Source organism: Seriola dumerili, unplaced genomic scaffold (assembly GCF_002260705.1).
Source record: "Seriola dumerili isolate Sdu_G_001 unplaced genomic scaffold, Sdu_1.0 BDQW01000003.1, whole genome shotgun sequence".
Taxonomy (NCBI): domain Eukaryota; kingdom Metazoa; phylum Chordata; class Actinopteri; order Carangiformes; family Carangidae; genus Seriola; species Seriola dumerili.
Genome location: NW_019174258.1, coordinates 2,828,570 through 2,842,513, shown reverse-complemented (window position 1 = coordinate 2,842,513; position 13,944 = coordinate 2,828,570). Strand labels below are relative to the sequence as shown.

Below are 13,944 nucleotides of genomic sequence, written 5' to 3'. Positions count from 1 at the left end.
GATTTGGTTTAACAAAAACTCAACTGGGAAACCAATCTCAGCATTTCCCCTGCACACAAACAGATCCTGTGCACACACAATGATCTTTGTGTCTGTGGATTAGCCATTTGTGGAACCAATCATGGTTCCCACTGTGCCAAATCCATTCTCTCTGTCCAATAAGCCTCTAATACCACCTCCACAGTGTGTATCAGGAGCACCTCTTGGCTCTAAGATGTTAAAATGCAGACAGTGAGATGGAGAAATGTGTATGTTTTCGTCTGGTAAACAGAGAGAGAAGGATTTATTAAAGGAAACATGTTAGCTGGTAGTGCCAGGATGTCGTCTATGTACTGTGCATACTGTACACTGAACATGTGAAAAAAAAATAGAATTTGAAAGAAAATCAGTCTGCATGTGTTTGGCAATAAATGAAACAGCAATGGGATTCCTTTTCCACATAAAGAAAATCTCTCCTTCTTGTCTCCAGCGGGTTGGAGTGCCTTCAGAGTGTTGCAATTATGAGCAAGTGTTAAGTCTGTGTGTGCACATTTCTGAGTGTGTGTGTGTGTTTACTTGTATATCTGCAATATGTCCAGAGTGTTATATTTCTCAACGTGGAAGTATCAAATAATTGAGTGAGCCCGATGTACTCGTCCTGCCTGCATGAAGGTCAGCGCTTTCACATGCTCACTCTATCTGTAGTCTCTGAAGGTGTCGTGCTTCAGTGCACTCCTGTCACCCATTTCAACATTGCATGGGTTCCTTTTAGCAGCACTGCTCTCTCATCCAATGGGAAGCAAGCTGTTGGCAAGGGAAATCGCTTCTATGTTTAATTATAGGTTATAAATGGTTGGGAGGAGAGCGATGTGCCGTGCTGATGCTAAAAAGATGATGAGAAATAGACCAAATGAATTGGACCACAAGACTAAACCCATTTTGAACCTTATTTGAAAAATAAAAGTGAACTATTTTTGTGTCTTCTAGTCAGGGCCATCCGGTAACTTTAAACTTTTTGAAAGCCAAAACGTGAGATCATGTTGGGTTAATCTTTTGGCAGTTTTTCACACTCTTTGAAATAGAGTTAGTAGGTGTGTTACCAATCTTTGGCTTGCTTGAAATGCAATCCCCTAATAACACCTTCACATGGGTAAAGCCTGAGAGGATGAAGTGATAATAAAGGGCTCTTTTCACAGAGCTCATGAGAAGGCTGAATTGTGAGGAGGCAGAGTGGTGACTCTCAGCTACTCACTGAGACTGTAGGCTCTCAGTGTGTTGGCCAGTGGATCTACCCTGTCAACACAGGCTTCCAGATGGGTTTAGATAACGGACCTGAATGGTGTCACCTCTCTCTCTCTCTCTCTCTCTCTCTCTCTCTCTCTCTCTCTCTCTCTCACTCACACCCTCACACCCGCCTAGTTTCACTATATCTGTCATCATTCCCTTTCCGGTTTCCATCTGAGAACAGTTCAATGAAAAGTCAAACTCTTACCGACAAACACATTTTCTTCTGTCATGACACGCGGTTACGACAGATTTCACCTGCGTTTCTGTGAAAACGAGACCGCAGTCGTACCTGGCTTCTTGGGTTAGAAGTGAAGACACATAAGCCCCTTTGTCCCTAACTCCCTATTTAACAGTCTCTCCCATGTCTCGCTCGTCTCTTACTCTCTTAGCTCTCTTCGTAGCAGCCCCTCAGTCCCTCCTGTTCACCTATCTGTATTCAATGATCACTCTCCCTCCTGTTCCTTATGCTCTCATTAGCAAATAGTTGGAATACACTGTAAAGTGCTCCATCCATCCATCAATCCAATACAGTTCAATATCTTGTTTGCTAATATGACTGACTGACAGTAACAGTCTTGAGGACTATACCACACATATGCATTTGCTGATTAAATACAAATATTTTACAGCATGGTTTCTTTTCATTTCAGTATGGTGTGAAAATAAACTTTAAGCTTTCTTCAGGCCTTGTTCACGACAAACATTTTGACTTGTCGGAGTAGGAAAAGCACAAGTGTTACTAATAACATTAATGTTGGCTCTGCTCTGTTCGAGTGTCTCATGTAAGATAGAGAGTGTGACAGTCAGCGTGCACAACACTAGAAATGAAAAGAAACTATCCATGATGTAAAATATTTGTAATTAATCAGCAAACACATACTCGAAACTCAAGCAGCTGAATGGAATTCAGGCATTATTCTTTTTATTATTTACCCCTGTGCTTTTCCTACTATGACATGACAAAATGTAAATTATTTTCATGCTGGACTAAAATGGATTAAAAAAAAAAAACAGTGGCTGTCTGAGGGGTAGAAAATCACTGTCAAACCTTGTGGGGGTATTTGGAAATTGGTTGACACCATGATACCAGCAGCACTGGATGAAATTTGTCAACTGTCACAGCCTTCATCATACCATTTATAAAAAGGCAACTGTCACTTTAATACCTGTGGTTGTATTGTAGGTAGCAGTGCAAATAAATCTGCAATGCTGCAAATAAAACTTTTATGACAACATTTGATTGACACGATTTTTGCATCAGTGTGATGAAGTACCTCTTTTATCCAACACAAGGGACACAACATTAGGCCTAGAATTTGTAAGGAAATAAACTGGGAATGATTTATTTTAATTTATGTCTGTTCTAATCTAGTTTGGATGTTTCAACAGTTGTGTTGTAGTTTTGTGTTGTTTTTGTCTGTGGTGTTATTTTGTGTGTATTTATTACCTTTGTTTTGGTAATCAGCATTGGTTGACAAGGATGGGAGCATTGTGATTAACATGCTTTTATGGATGAAAAAATCTAAATTTGAACCACTGAACCTACCTTGATTTTCAAGTATACTGTACTGATCTGCAACGGCAGACTGAAGTTTATAGGCTGGATGGCAAAGTGTTAGACAAATAGAAAGGTTGTAATGTATTTATTAATGCCTCTTTAGGCTGATAATTATATCCTTATATCCAAAAAGTCATTGTCATAGAACTGACAAAATATCCAGAAATTAAATGATCATATAATAATCTTGCTCAGAGACGCTGCAGTATATACTAACAAACTGTGTTCTCTCAGGTTTATTATCCATTTTAACTCGTTTGTTAAAGAAAAATAACTCTGGTTTGATTATTATTTACAGTGCATAGCTTATAGATAAGTTTTCCTGTGTTTGTTTCAATCTTTTCTATCTATAATCTCTGTCTATCTGAATAATATTAATATTTATATTGGAATCAATATAATAAATTAATTTACAATGTAATACATTTAAAGATGTGATTTACAGGTAGCTTAATGACCAAATCAAATGAAATTCACTAGAGTCAAAAAAAAAAGTTATGGCGGCTACTATGATCTGCAAAGCTAGCTACCTTTAGCAGGAGTTTAGCTTTTTCTCAATCAGGTATTCATTGAACTGCTGCCTTATTTAATAATGTGGAATAACAAACTGAAAAACCAAAATGTCAGGTAATCAAAATAAATATTTTTCATTTACAGATAACAACTAGGGGAAAATCAATAACTAAACTTAGCTTTAGTGTTAGCTAAGGCAAGCCGTGCAGGCCTATCTAACAAGTTATGTTTCACTTGATACAGCCTTCTTCTGATGAATCAGATAAGTCAGTGCAATAACCGCAACCTGGGCAGCAGTACAAAGTCAGTCAAAGCCAGAATGCAGTAACTACACAGCCAAAGTGCTGATACTATGTTTTGGTTTTTAGGTCTGTTATGTAATTTCAAAAACTGTTTTCACTGAAACTACACAAAGATATTTACTCAGTTTTGACATAACTCTTCATGTGGTTAAAACTTGATGTTGGATGTGGTCAGAGGTAAAACAGGCTTGGAAGTTTTCCTGTTTCAGCCTGGTGTTAAGTTACTCACCATTCAGACATAAGGGGCTAAGAACGTGGGTAACATGGTGACATAGAAAAAAACTACTAACATGGCAAAGACATCTAATTCTCTCGTGTATACTCTCTCAGGTGGAGACTGTATTTGGCTCTCCCAACATGACAGTGGCTTATCACGTGACTGGAGGGGACATGGTTTACCCCCCCTCTGTAGTGCTGCAAGGCTTGGACTCCTATGGCCGTGATAAGCTGATTGCAGACCTGCGACAGTACCTCCCTATGGTAACAGCCCTGCCCCTCCCAGCTACGTTATGGAGAACCAGCCCAGCCACTGGCTTCCAGCTGAAAACAGGTCAGCTAGTGTTCAGTCTGGATGAAAGCAAAAAAATAAGTCAGAGATCAGCTTGAGACTTACGGTTATTTGTTCCTGCTGCGATTGTGTATTGGAGCAATCTCAGTGGAAACTAGAAACTAGAGAAAGTAAAAAACATGTTGTGATACCACATCAGAGGAGGAAATTTCAATATTGCATGGCTAGTCAGAATCTGACTTAGGGAAAAAAAAAAAAAAAAAAACCTGTTTGGTCAGTGTCATTTTTATATGGCCTCATTTTTTTTTATGTTTCAGTGCTGCAGTTTGTGGGAGCAGGTGATAATCCTCGATCCTGTCGTTTCTCTCAAATGATGGAACAGAGGCTCGAGAAGGTGTTTTCAGAAGCACAGGCCAAAGTGCTCAGCACTAACAGCAGGCTTTCTGTTCAGGTACTGTAGTGGAACAAGTGTGTCCTTATAACACAATGTAGGTGCTCCCCTTACTGTTACAATGGTGAAGCTGTGATTGTTAACATAACACCACAGGTGAAACTTGTACAGTGTAATGTAATGTCATTGTACTTAAATCTGATGCCACCCTTTTGGACAGTTTAATGTATAAAGAATCATCTAACAACCCAAATAGAGGTTAAGAATGATGGTCTATACTAGAATAAATGTTACACATCAACATTAACGTGTTCTGGTGACGGGGCAGCTACAAACTGATGCAAATTGTGTGCAATTTGTGCAAAATTGTCCCATCAGGCTTTGCCTTTCAAACAAGAGCTGCTTCTCAGATGCAAATTAATGATGTGTAGGGAGGGGGGCGGCATTTGTATTAATTTTAATTAACTGCCACATTAAAGTGCACCCTATATTAAAGCTGATTTGATGCATGGATGAAAAAAAATGATGCTACAGTATTTTTGCACTCTTTCATGCCTTGCCAGTTTCCCAGCCGTAACGCTTCATGATGATTTTCATAATATTTGTCGATGCAAGACAGTAATTGATTTTTTGATGTTTGTCATTTCTACTATGTCACTTTGTTCCACAAGATTTGTACTAATCTTTCAGATTTGCACGTTACACTAATTCAATCCCAAGTATTGTGATTATACCTATGTTCTTCTGTGCTCTTTTCTTTTTCTGAGCTTGTACTCTTCCTGTTTTCTTCCCAGATGCTGAGTGTCACCCAGGCAGCAGGCTCTCCTGCTGTGTCATTGGTCTACACTGTGAGTAATGGCACTGTCTTCCTTAACGGCACCACTGCCTCAAATCTCCTTGGTCAGCTGTCAGCTGAGCTGGTGGGCTACTTCCTCTTCTATCCACCACTTATCATTGCTGAGCGTAAGTTAGAATTTGCATTGTGAAATACATGTGTTAGTCAGGGGTTATTCAACAGCCTTACATGAAGAGACGCAAGATGTAGTTCTTGTGTTCTCTTGGTAATGATTTGTTCTCCAAATACAAATACAAATTAAACAAAAAACAAGCGTTGTGCTTATAATTTTTTGTGTTGATGCCTGTAAGAGGTTCTCTATAAACTTTTCACAAAGCATCCTTGTCTCTCATCTTTGTTTCCACATCTTTGGACAAAGAAACAGATTTATTGATTGACTTTATTAGTAGAAATCAAGACCTGATCCAACCTTAGAAACTACATTCATTCAATGTCGTAAAAAGTGGTTGTTTTCTGAATTTGATCTCAGAAGGTTTACACTCAGTTATCCAATTGCTAAGCCTGAGTGATGTCCAGTTTCTCAGTAATTGGATGTTTGTGACTGTTCTGCTGCTTTTATGATCACAGTTGTTTTTAATGATTGAGTCACTTAAACATAGTCGATGCAACTAAGACATAACTAAGCCCATGCCTTTCATCTCAGCCTCCTTTGAGGGCATGCTCAGTCTGGCGCTCCGTCTGTGTTAGAGTTATACACAGAGAAAAACAAATGAAGAGTGACAGGGAATCAGCGGGAGTCTAAACAGCAATCCCAGTTGAGTCCCAGTGTGCAGTCTGTTTCATCCCCCACCAGTATAAATGGCGAATGATATATATATATATATATATATGACATATAATGAGACATAATTTTTATGGTACCTTATTGTTCCCCGAAGGGGAGAATCATAGTTTTGCTCGACTTTGTTCACAGTAAATTCTGAATATAAGTTCAGAAACAGAACCTGGCTCTTGTAGCGGATTTAAGCTCCTTTTAGACACAGTTTCACCCAGAAATGGTCTGGAAATTTTCTACGTCAGGATCAAGGTCTAACAGCAACCAGACTTCACATTCTGAGTATGTGCTTCCCTTGTGCTGTTAGTGTGAACAACAGCCATGGGAGTTTAACAGTGTAGTGTATTTCATGCAGGAGCCTTTTATCTGCCATTGTATAACAAGTCCATTATGTACCCAGACAGATGCAACATGTCATGTGTGGTGCATTTTACTTGAAATCTCTACAGATAGTAGCCAATAGCACGAGCAGGATGAATGATCTTTCCTATGCAACAGTCTTTTGGAGTGTCTTCACGGGTTATTTTTCAGTTGTTCATTTCAAGCACATCTGATTGAACAGATACGCTTACATAATCAATACATCTTTCCACACAAGCTGTGTCACAGCTCATGTTTCACTTGCGTTATACATGACCTGAAGCATATTTTCATGCTTTAAGTCTAATTTCTTGTGTTTTACACGTGTGATGGGGTCTGAGTGCTGCCAAAATGCAGCTGACCTGCAACTCTGTTAATCCTGTGTAGACATTTATAGAGGAGTGAATCTGCTGCTGCTGCTGCTGCTCTGCTAATGTGCTGCTCAAGCTAGGCCTCCTGTGTGGACATGGTGTTGAAGGTTATATATGTGTAGAAGTGGCCTTAGTGTCTTGCATAATGTAGTTCTGTGTAACCAAACCTCTGTCTAATCAAGCTCAAGGAGATGTGGGGAAAATCTATAAAAAGACACTTTAGGTCAAGGAGACAGGCAGCCATTAGATTGGCTGTGGATTTGAACAGCCCCACGCCTGGAAATTGCACCTCTGGTTAGGTTTCTGTTCAAGCAGAAATAAGTCTTGCTAGTTTAATTCCAATGGGTTCTAACCAGCTGCAGTGCTTTAAATACTCCTCCAGACGTTGGTCTGTGGTCTTCGGTCTTTGGTCTTGGACTTCGACAAAACAGGGCATTGGCTATGCAAGATCATGCTCAGGATCACAGCAGAGTTGCTGCTTGAGCTAAGAACTAAGCCAGGGGTTTCCCTGTATTACCATCTAGCTGAGTGCAGTCTTGAAAGCACTTTTTTTTTTTTTTTTAAGCACTTGCTGTGCCATGGGGCAAATTGGCTATGGATCTTCTCTCACCTCCCAGAGTGTACATTGCTGGACCACATTTAGCAGAATTTAGAACCAAAAGTTCACGTTCAGTCAAGTGCTGTGAAGGCAGGGGTAGGTTGGAAAGTATCTGTCTATCCAGGAGCTGAAGTGCAAGGCTCAAACTTCCTTCCTCAGTGAGACATCTAGCTTAGCACATAGACCAAAATGAATGGTGTGTTAGTGCTGCCCTCTTCAACACAAATGTTCTTTCAAAAAGCAAACGTGAAATTTCAAATTTCCCCCAAATATGGTTAATAAAGTTAATATTATGTTAATACCATTCGTAAACTCAGCCAAGTTCAATGTGACTCATAGTTTAATGTGTTAGTTTTATCTTATACGCAGGAATAACATCTGGCAAGCAATTTAACAGGTAGTGTTTATGGTTGGCTTCGATCATTTGACTCCTGCGGTGGCTTTTTAATTGGTACAGGTGAATGTACCAAGAATCTGGTAAATACGTCCATGGAATAATCCTCCTTTATGGATGTGATAGATGTGGACTGCCTGATTGCTGCGTTACTCAGTCGTCCAGCCTGCAATGGATCATGGGATACTGAGGGTAGCATAGGACACAGATATAGAAGGTTGCATGTCTCAGCTGAATTCGATCCTTCGAAGCAAGCAGCACCTGAATTGCGATGCAGCATCAGTGTCACTGAAGCAAGACAGCAGTTTTAGTTCACACACTGTTTAAATCAAGATGAATAGAATCTCTGCTAGAGAGCATTAAATTGAAGTTCACTTTGTGTTGTGATTGAATTAAATTAGAAAGTGAAGTTACCCATGGGCGGGACGATTCGGTTGGGGATCAGGGGAAGAGAGGAAGGCAACTAGATACAAAGAGACTCTAATGAAGAGGAAACTGGAGGAAAACCCAGTAAGAAAGGAGAGTAAAAGAACCACAGAGAGTGTGTCAGTGATTTTGCTCTGTTTGTTTTGTACCCTCACCATCAGTGATATTACACTGTTCACAGGAGGTGTGAGCATATGCTGGCAGTGGCTGCCTCCGCACTTCAAAGCCAATTATCGCAGTAAATAATTAACAGTGGGGGATTCTCATTCCACCTTGGGCTCTGCTCTGACAGAAAAGACCCGGGATCTCACACCACTCCCGTTTGTAGCACTGAGTACTCCATCGTTCCTGTGATGCTTGTGTAGGCCGGACTGCTGCGTTCAGTCCGTGCACTCCCCCTCTGCTCTTCAACAATGTCTCTCAGGTGGAACATGAGTAAGGCTGTCGGCAAAATGTCTCTTTTTTAGACTTAAACAATCACTGAAAACTACTGGCTTTACAGGTGCAGAATATGAAATATTGTTTTAATAATAGTTTTCTGTTTGTGAATTAAGTTTCTTTTCCCATTTCTTTTTTCATCTTCTTTCTTGACCCCCCAGACTCTCATCACACAACATGCAGAGGCTCGTGATTCAAACTTATAGACAGCATCGAACAGTTATTGCTGACAGCCTTTCCATTAAATGACCTTACTGTTACTCCCCCCCCGTCCTGTCATGCCTGAGTGTACATTTCTGTAGCGAGTCTGCTTTCACAGGCCAGTGATACAACATTCCCCCAAACACTGCACCAGCCTCCAGCACAAGAGCGTAATCAGGCAGGAAATAGATGTAAGAGAACACAGAGACAACCAGAGCTCAGGCAGCTGAAAGCTCTCCTCGCTTCTGTATTTGTCTGACATGCAGCGATAACGAGGCTTTAAACTGAGATCTCAACTGCACAAAATGCGCCAAAGTGTAAACTGTCCCTCTTCTTCATGAAAGGTTTCAGAAGTGTTTGTGTACTTGGCCTGGATTTACAAGCACTGGTTTCTCAAAAGCAAAATGTCTGGCCAGCGAGAGCACCACTTGTTGGAATGATAATCACACAGTTGCAGCAGTGAAAATGATTTTGTTATTGTTCCTGATGATTTTGTATTTTTTTCTAGATTGTAGTTTATTAAATGAAAGACTGATTCTAATGGCTGAAACAGCTTGAAACTGTAAAATGAAAACAGAAATTTGTAAAGCCAAATGTAAAATACACTGCAATGTGAAAAGATGATCAGGTAATATTTTGTATTTAACTTTACATTCTGTCTGTAGGGTTTTTTTTTTTTTTTTAAAGGTTTTTTACCTTTTCTCTCATTTTTTAAAATTTATTTTCACTTTCATGTTCAGTTTTACTTTTTTATTTTAAAATGTATTTTGATATGATTATGTCTTTTGCTACAGCAAAAATAAAGTGATTACATAACAACAATAAATAGATAAAAGAGGTTTATGAAGAGTAATCAAAGATTGAATGTTTATTTGGGTTAATGATAATGTTTGTTTTTTGTCTTTGTCTTTGCAGCACTGGAGTATCACAATCTGAACACCTCCATTGCAACCAGAGACTTTTGGGTTATTACAGGTAGGGATGCATATGAAAAACCATAACACCCTCTGGGGGAATCTATCCATTGTATTACAAAGAAAATCCTTGTTTGGTCCTCTTGTGCTACTGTGAGCATGTTATCTGTTTATGAATCACCAGTGGTACACATTTGACAAGTTGTCAAATTCGAGCGATTCTTTCTGCACTACTTCATGGCACAGAAAACACTTGAACACAGGATGTGTGTGGCAGACATGCACCTATTCAGCTGTGGATTTCATGCTGGGCGCTATTTATGGAAACTTCAAGACATAATGCATCTGCTTATGTTTATAATCTAAACTGCCTCTTTTCACAGGAGTGATTATCTGCATAGGACTCCTGGGTGGTTTGTTGTTTAGTATTTACTCTGTGAGCTTTATGGATGACTACATAGACTGAGCAACAAGGAATACACTTCAGTGTTCAAAGGCACCCACACTGCTTTACTGTATAATGGATGGGCCTCTCAGATCAGCCTGTGAAGCTCTTAACCCTGCACTTACTGCGATGAAAGGCCGAGTCAGTTCAAGGTCATCCCCTAGATAATGGGATTTAGTCACAGTGAACAAGATGTACAACTAGGATTACTGCTTTTCAACTGTTGTTAAAACAGAACAGATTACAGCTGCATTGGCTGATGTTTGACCACTGCCGGACAGAGAGACTCCAAAACAATCTTCCAACCCGTTATTCATCTTTAGCTTATCAAGTTGTTATGGCCATAGCAATACCATTGCTCTCTTACATATCGATTAGATATACAGAGCAACATGAGCTTCCTATGAAACCATAAAGGCTGGAAATCCTCTGTAGGTCTCAACAGAATCACAAAGCGGAAAAACACAACAATTTGCTCAGTAAGCCGCAAAAGTTTGACATCTAACTTAAGTAGGGGTGGCAGAAAATCCAGGCTACTGGCTTGGATGGCAAAGTTACTGTCAGGGTCTTGGTGAAACTAACAGAGGTGTATAATATATTAGTATAGAATGTTTGTCAGTGTGGAGTCAGTGTGCTTTAAGTGAAGTGCCTGTCAGATAGTCAGACAGCGTCTGAATCCCCTCCCGCCAAACCTTTCAGATAGGGGTGGCTGATCTGACGATTTTACATCACAGTCAGTTTTGAAGACGTCTGCTTCATTTTCAAGCGAATTGTAGAGATCATGATAGTTTACCAACTGCGCTTGATCTACCCAAATGCTACGATCACAACCCAACGGAATGATTGCCTACTAGATGGCTGTGCTGATTGGCCAAATTTGATCACGTCTCTATCGTAGGGTCTCTCACACATGACATATTTGAAAAACATTTCAACGTGAGCTTGCAGCATGGCGGATGACAAGCTGGTGCCAACAAAGGACTCGGCGTCAGCAGTGTCTCAGTGGTTCGGCTATGCATAGTCAGTGTTTCTCAAAGCAAAGTTATCTGTAAACGTTGTACAACAGTCGGAACCTCAGGGAAGTAGAATGACCAAATCTATTCAACCGCCTTAAAAGGAAGTATCTGAAGGAACATGCAACCGCACTCATCTGTATCTCACAAGGTCCAGAAACATAAACAGTTATCAGTGACCTACACCTTGGAGCATTCAAAAAAAATACAGTAAAAGCAGCCAACGATGGAAAGAGGTGACTATGGCGGTGCCATTCTATCAAGCTAAGGACATGGTGCCTTTCAAAGCTGTGGACAACGTGGGATTTAAGACACTGATACACATGACCATTTTGAAAACAGTGTCTTTAATGCAGCACAAGTCCATAGACTGGTTCTAATCTGAATTATTATCGACAGTACATCTCAAAATTAGGAAGTAAGATCACTGTTCAGATTGTGGATTGTGACTGTGCGTTTAAAAAGATGGTGATATGAGTTTTTGGGAAGATCTTGCCTTCAGATGTGATTGTTTGGCCCTTCATGATGAGTGATGATGTGTTGGTTTGCCCCAGCTTTTTTTTTTTTTTTTTTTTTTTTTTTTTTAATTGAAGATTGTCAGTTAAATACCTATAATATCATTGTGTATTTACAGCAAATGGGTACATAGACTGCTATATAAAAATTTGAAAATGCTCAAGTCTGTCTTTGTCAATCATACAGACCCATTTCTAATTCTGCCTCTATCCCTTCTTTGTTTGTGCTCGCTCTCAAAGCCAATAATTTATTTTCTCTTTTAACAACCATCTGGCTATCCTCATCCTTTCGTCTACATTTGCAGTGATCCAGGATGTGGATAACGCCAGCCTGGAGGGACAGTACCAAAGCTTTGCCAGTTTGATGGAGCAGCGGCTGGCAGAGTTGTTTGTGTTGGCAGGCCAGCAGGGCACTCGTTTTAGACGAGCCACTGCTGTAGGCAGCTACACTGTGCAGGTAAGAAACTGGCACGGCGGCCCTCAGGGAATGCCAGGTCTGAGTTTCTTTGGAAGAACAAACAGTCTAGGATGCACAGCGTTAGAGAGTGAAAACAATCAGTCATTTTTAGATTCTTATTCTGATGTTTTGCCTGAAGGCCCTGGCATGTCAGTCTGAAGGCTAATTGAAGCATTAGTCCAATAGTTATGTTGGCTTATTTCTTACACTATGAATATTTCATGAGATGTACACTTTGATACGCACTTCTGCACACGCTTGTATGATTGCTTGTGGTCAGCCCCTCATAATTAGGGAGCTTCTCAGCTCATCATCTGCTAATTGCTCATCAAAACAAGTCAGAGGTTGAATGATTTACTAAACAAGTACACTCTGCTGTCCATGTGCTTCTTCCTCTCACGAGCCTCTCTGCCTAGATACATGGTTTTACACGTGTTTTCTGAAATGTAAGCTGCTTAATTACAATGAACCGGGCATTCAATTGCAGCTGATGTTGAATCTATTGAGTGTATGCCATTTCTTTTCTTTTCCAATCAGATGGTGAGCATCCGTAGGGTGTCAGGTTTGAAGAATCCAGCAGAGATGACCTACTACGTCCAGCACAACGGCATTCCTCTGACGGGCACGTCAGCTGCCAAAGTCCTGAACACAGTGGACTCTCAGACCATGGCGCTCACCCTGGGCTACTTTGTCCAGCTGCAAGCAGAACGTAAGCACGGCATCGTTCTAGCATTTGACAAGTAAGCAAATAGACAGACACACTGACAGACAGACATGCAAAGCAAAACACATGACTCATGCTGAGTTCCGAAGGACGAGCTTGTGCTGGGGTGAAGGGAGAAGAAGAAAAGGTTGAGAAAGCTCTTTGCTCTCTAATCTCCCTGAAACGCTCCCGGCAGGACATTGTTTGTTTTGGCTGCAGTGCTGCTCACTGCGATGTGAAGGGGGGAGAGAGTGAGACAGAGTTGGTCAAGAGAGAGCAGGAGAGAGAAAATGCTGCATTCTCTCTTAGGTTGTAGCCTACAGTAGCTGAATCAGGCTCTCTGCATATCAGGTTGAACTGTATTCAGTGTCACCTAACGTGGGTGTGATGGATGCTTCTGTGTGTTTTAGCAGGAAAAGCAGGCTGCGTATTACATTTCCGATGAACCGGTCAATGGACTTACTATTGTCTTTTAGTCTGTTGGATGATATATGTTTCTCTTTTTTCAGCCGTGGTCAAGAACCCTCCTAATAACCTTTGGATAATCGCTGCAGTCTTGGCCCCCATCGCTGTAGTAACACTCATTATCATCATCATCACAGCTGTGCTGTGCAGGAAGAATAAAAATGACTTCAAAGCTGATGCCATTGGCAACCTCAATCCTCGAGCTAAGGTATCTCCCTTTCCTCTCCGTGTACCTACCTGTCCTTCTTGAAGTAGACTAGAGTCAAAATGATGATCATACCAGCTAATTTTGATAATTGATTAATCGTTTTGTTGTATTGTGTGTATTGTTCAGGCATTGTGTTTTTCAGGCTTCTTAAATGTAATAATTTGCTTCCTCTATTGGGGTTAAATCATTATAAACTTCTTTGGATTTTGGACTGTTGGTCAGACAAAACAAGATATTGAAAGCTTTTGGGCTCTGGGAAATTGAAAC

The 13,944-nt window shown here is 40.4% G+C and overlaps 1 protein-coding gene across 1 annotated transcript in view; it reads left to right on the top strand.

Moving 5' to 3' along the window:
- kiaa1549l (KIAA1549 like) overlaps positions 1 to 13,944 on the top strand; it is a 54,015-nt gene that overhangs the window by 24,794 nt on the left and 15,277 nt on the right. The window contains exons 6-12 of the mRNA XM_022741643.1: positions 3,970 to 4,189; positions 4,465 to 4,598; positions 5,333 to 5,501; positions 9,873 to 9,932; positions 12,150 to 12,301; positions 12,839 to 13,010; positions 13,514 to 13,677. Of these exons, the coding sequence (XP_022597364.1) occupies positions 3,970 to 4,189; positions 4,465 to 4,598; positions 5,333 to 5,501; positions 9,873 to 9,932; positions 12,150 to 12,301; positions 12,839 to 13,010; positions 13,514 to 13,677 (1,071 nt within the window). The remainder of the gene's footprint in view (positions 1 to 3,969; positions 4,190 to 4,464; positions 4,599 to 5,332; positions 5,502 to 9,872; positions 9,933 to 12,149; positions 12,302 to 12,838; positions 13,011 to 13,513; positions 13,678 to 13,944) is intronic.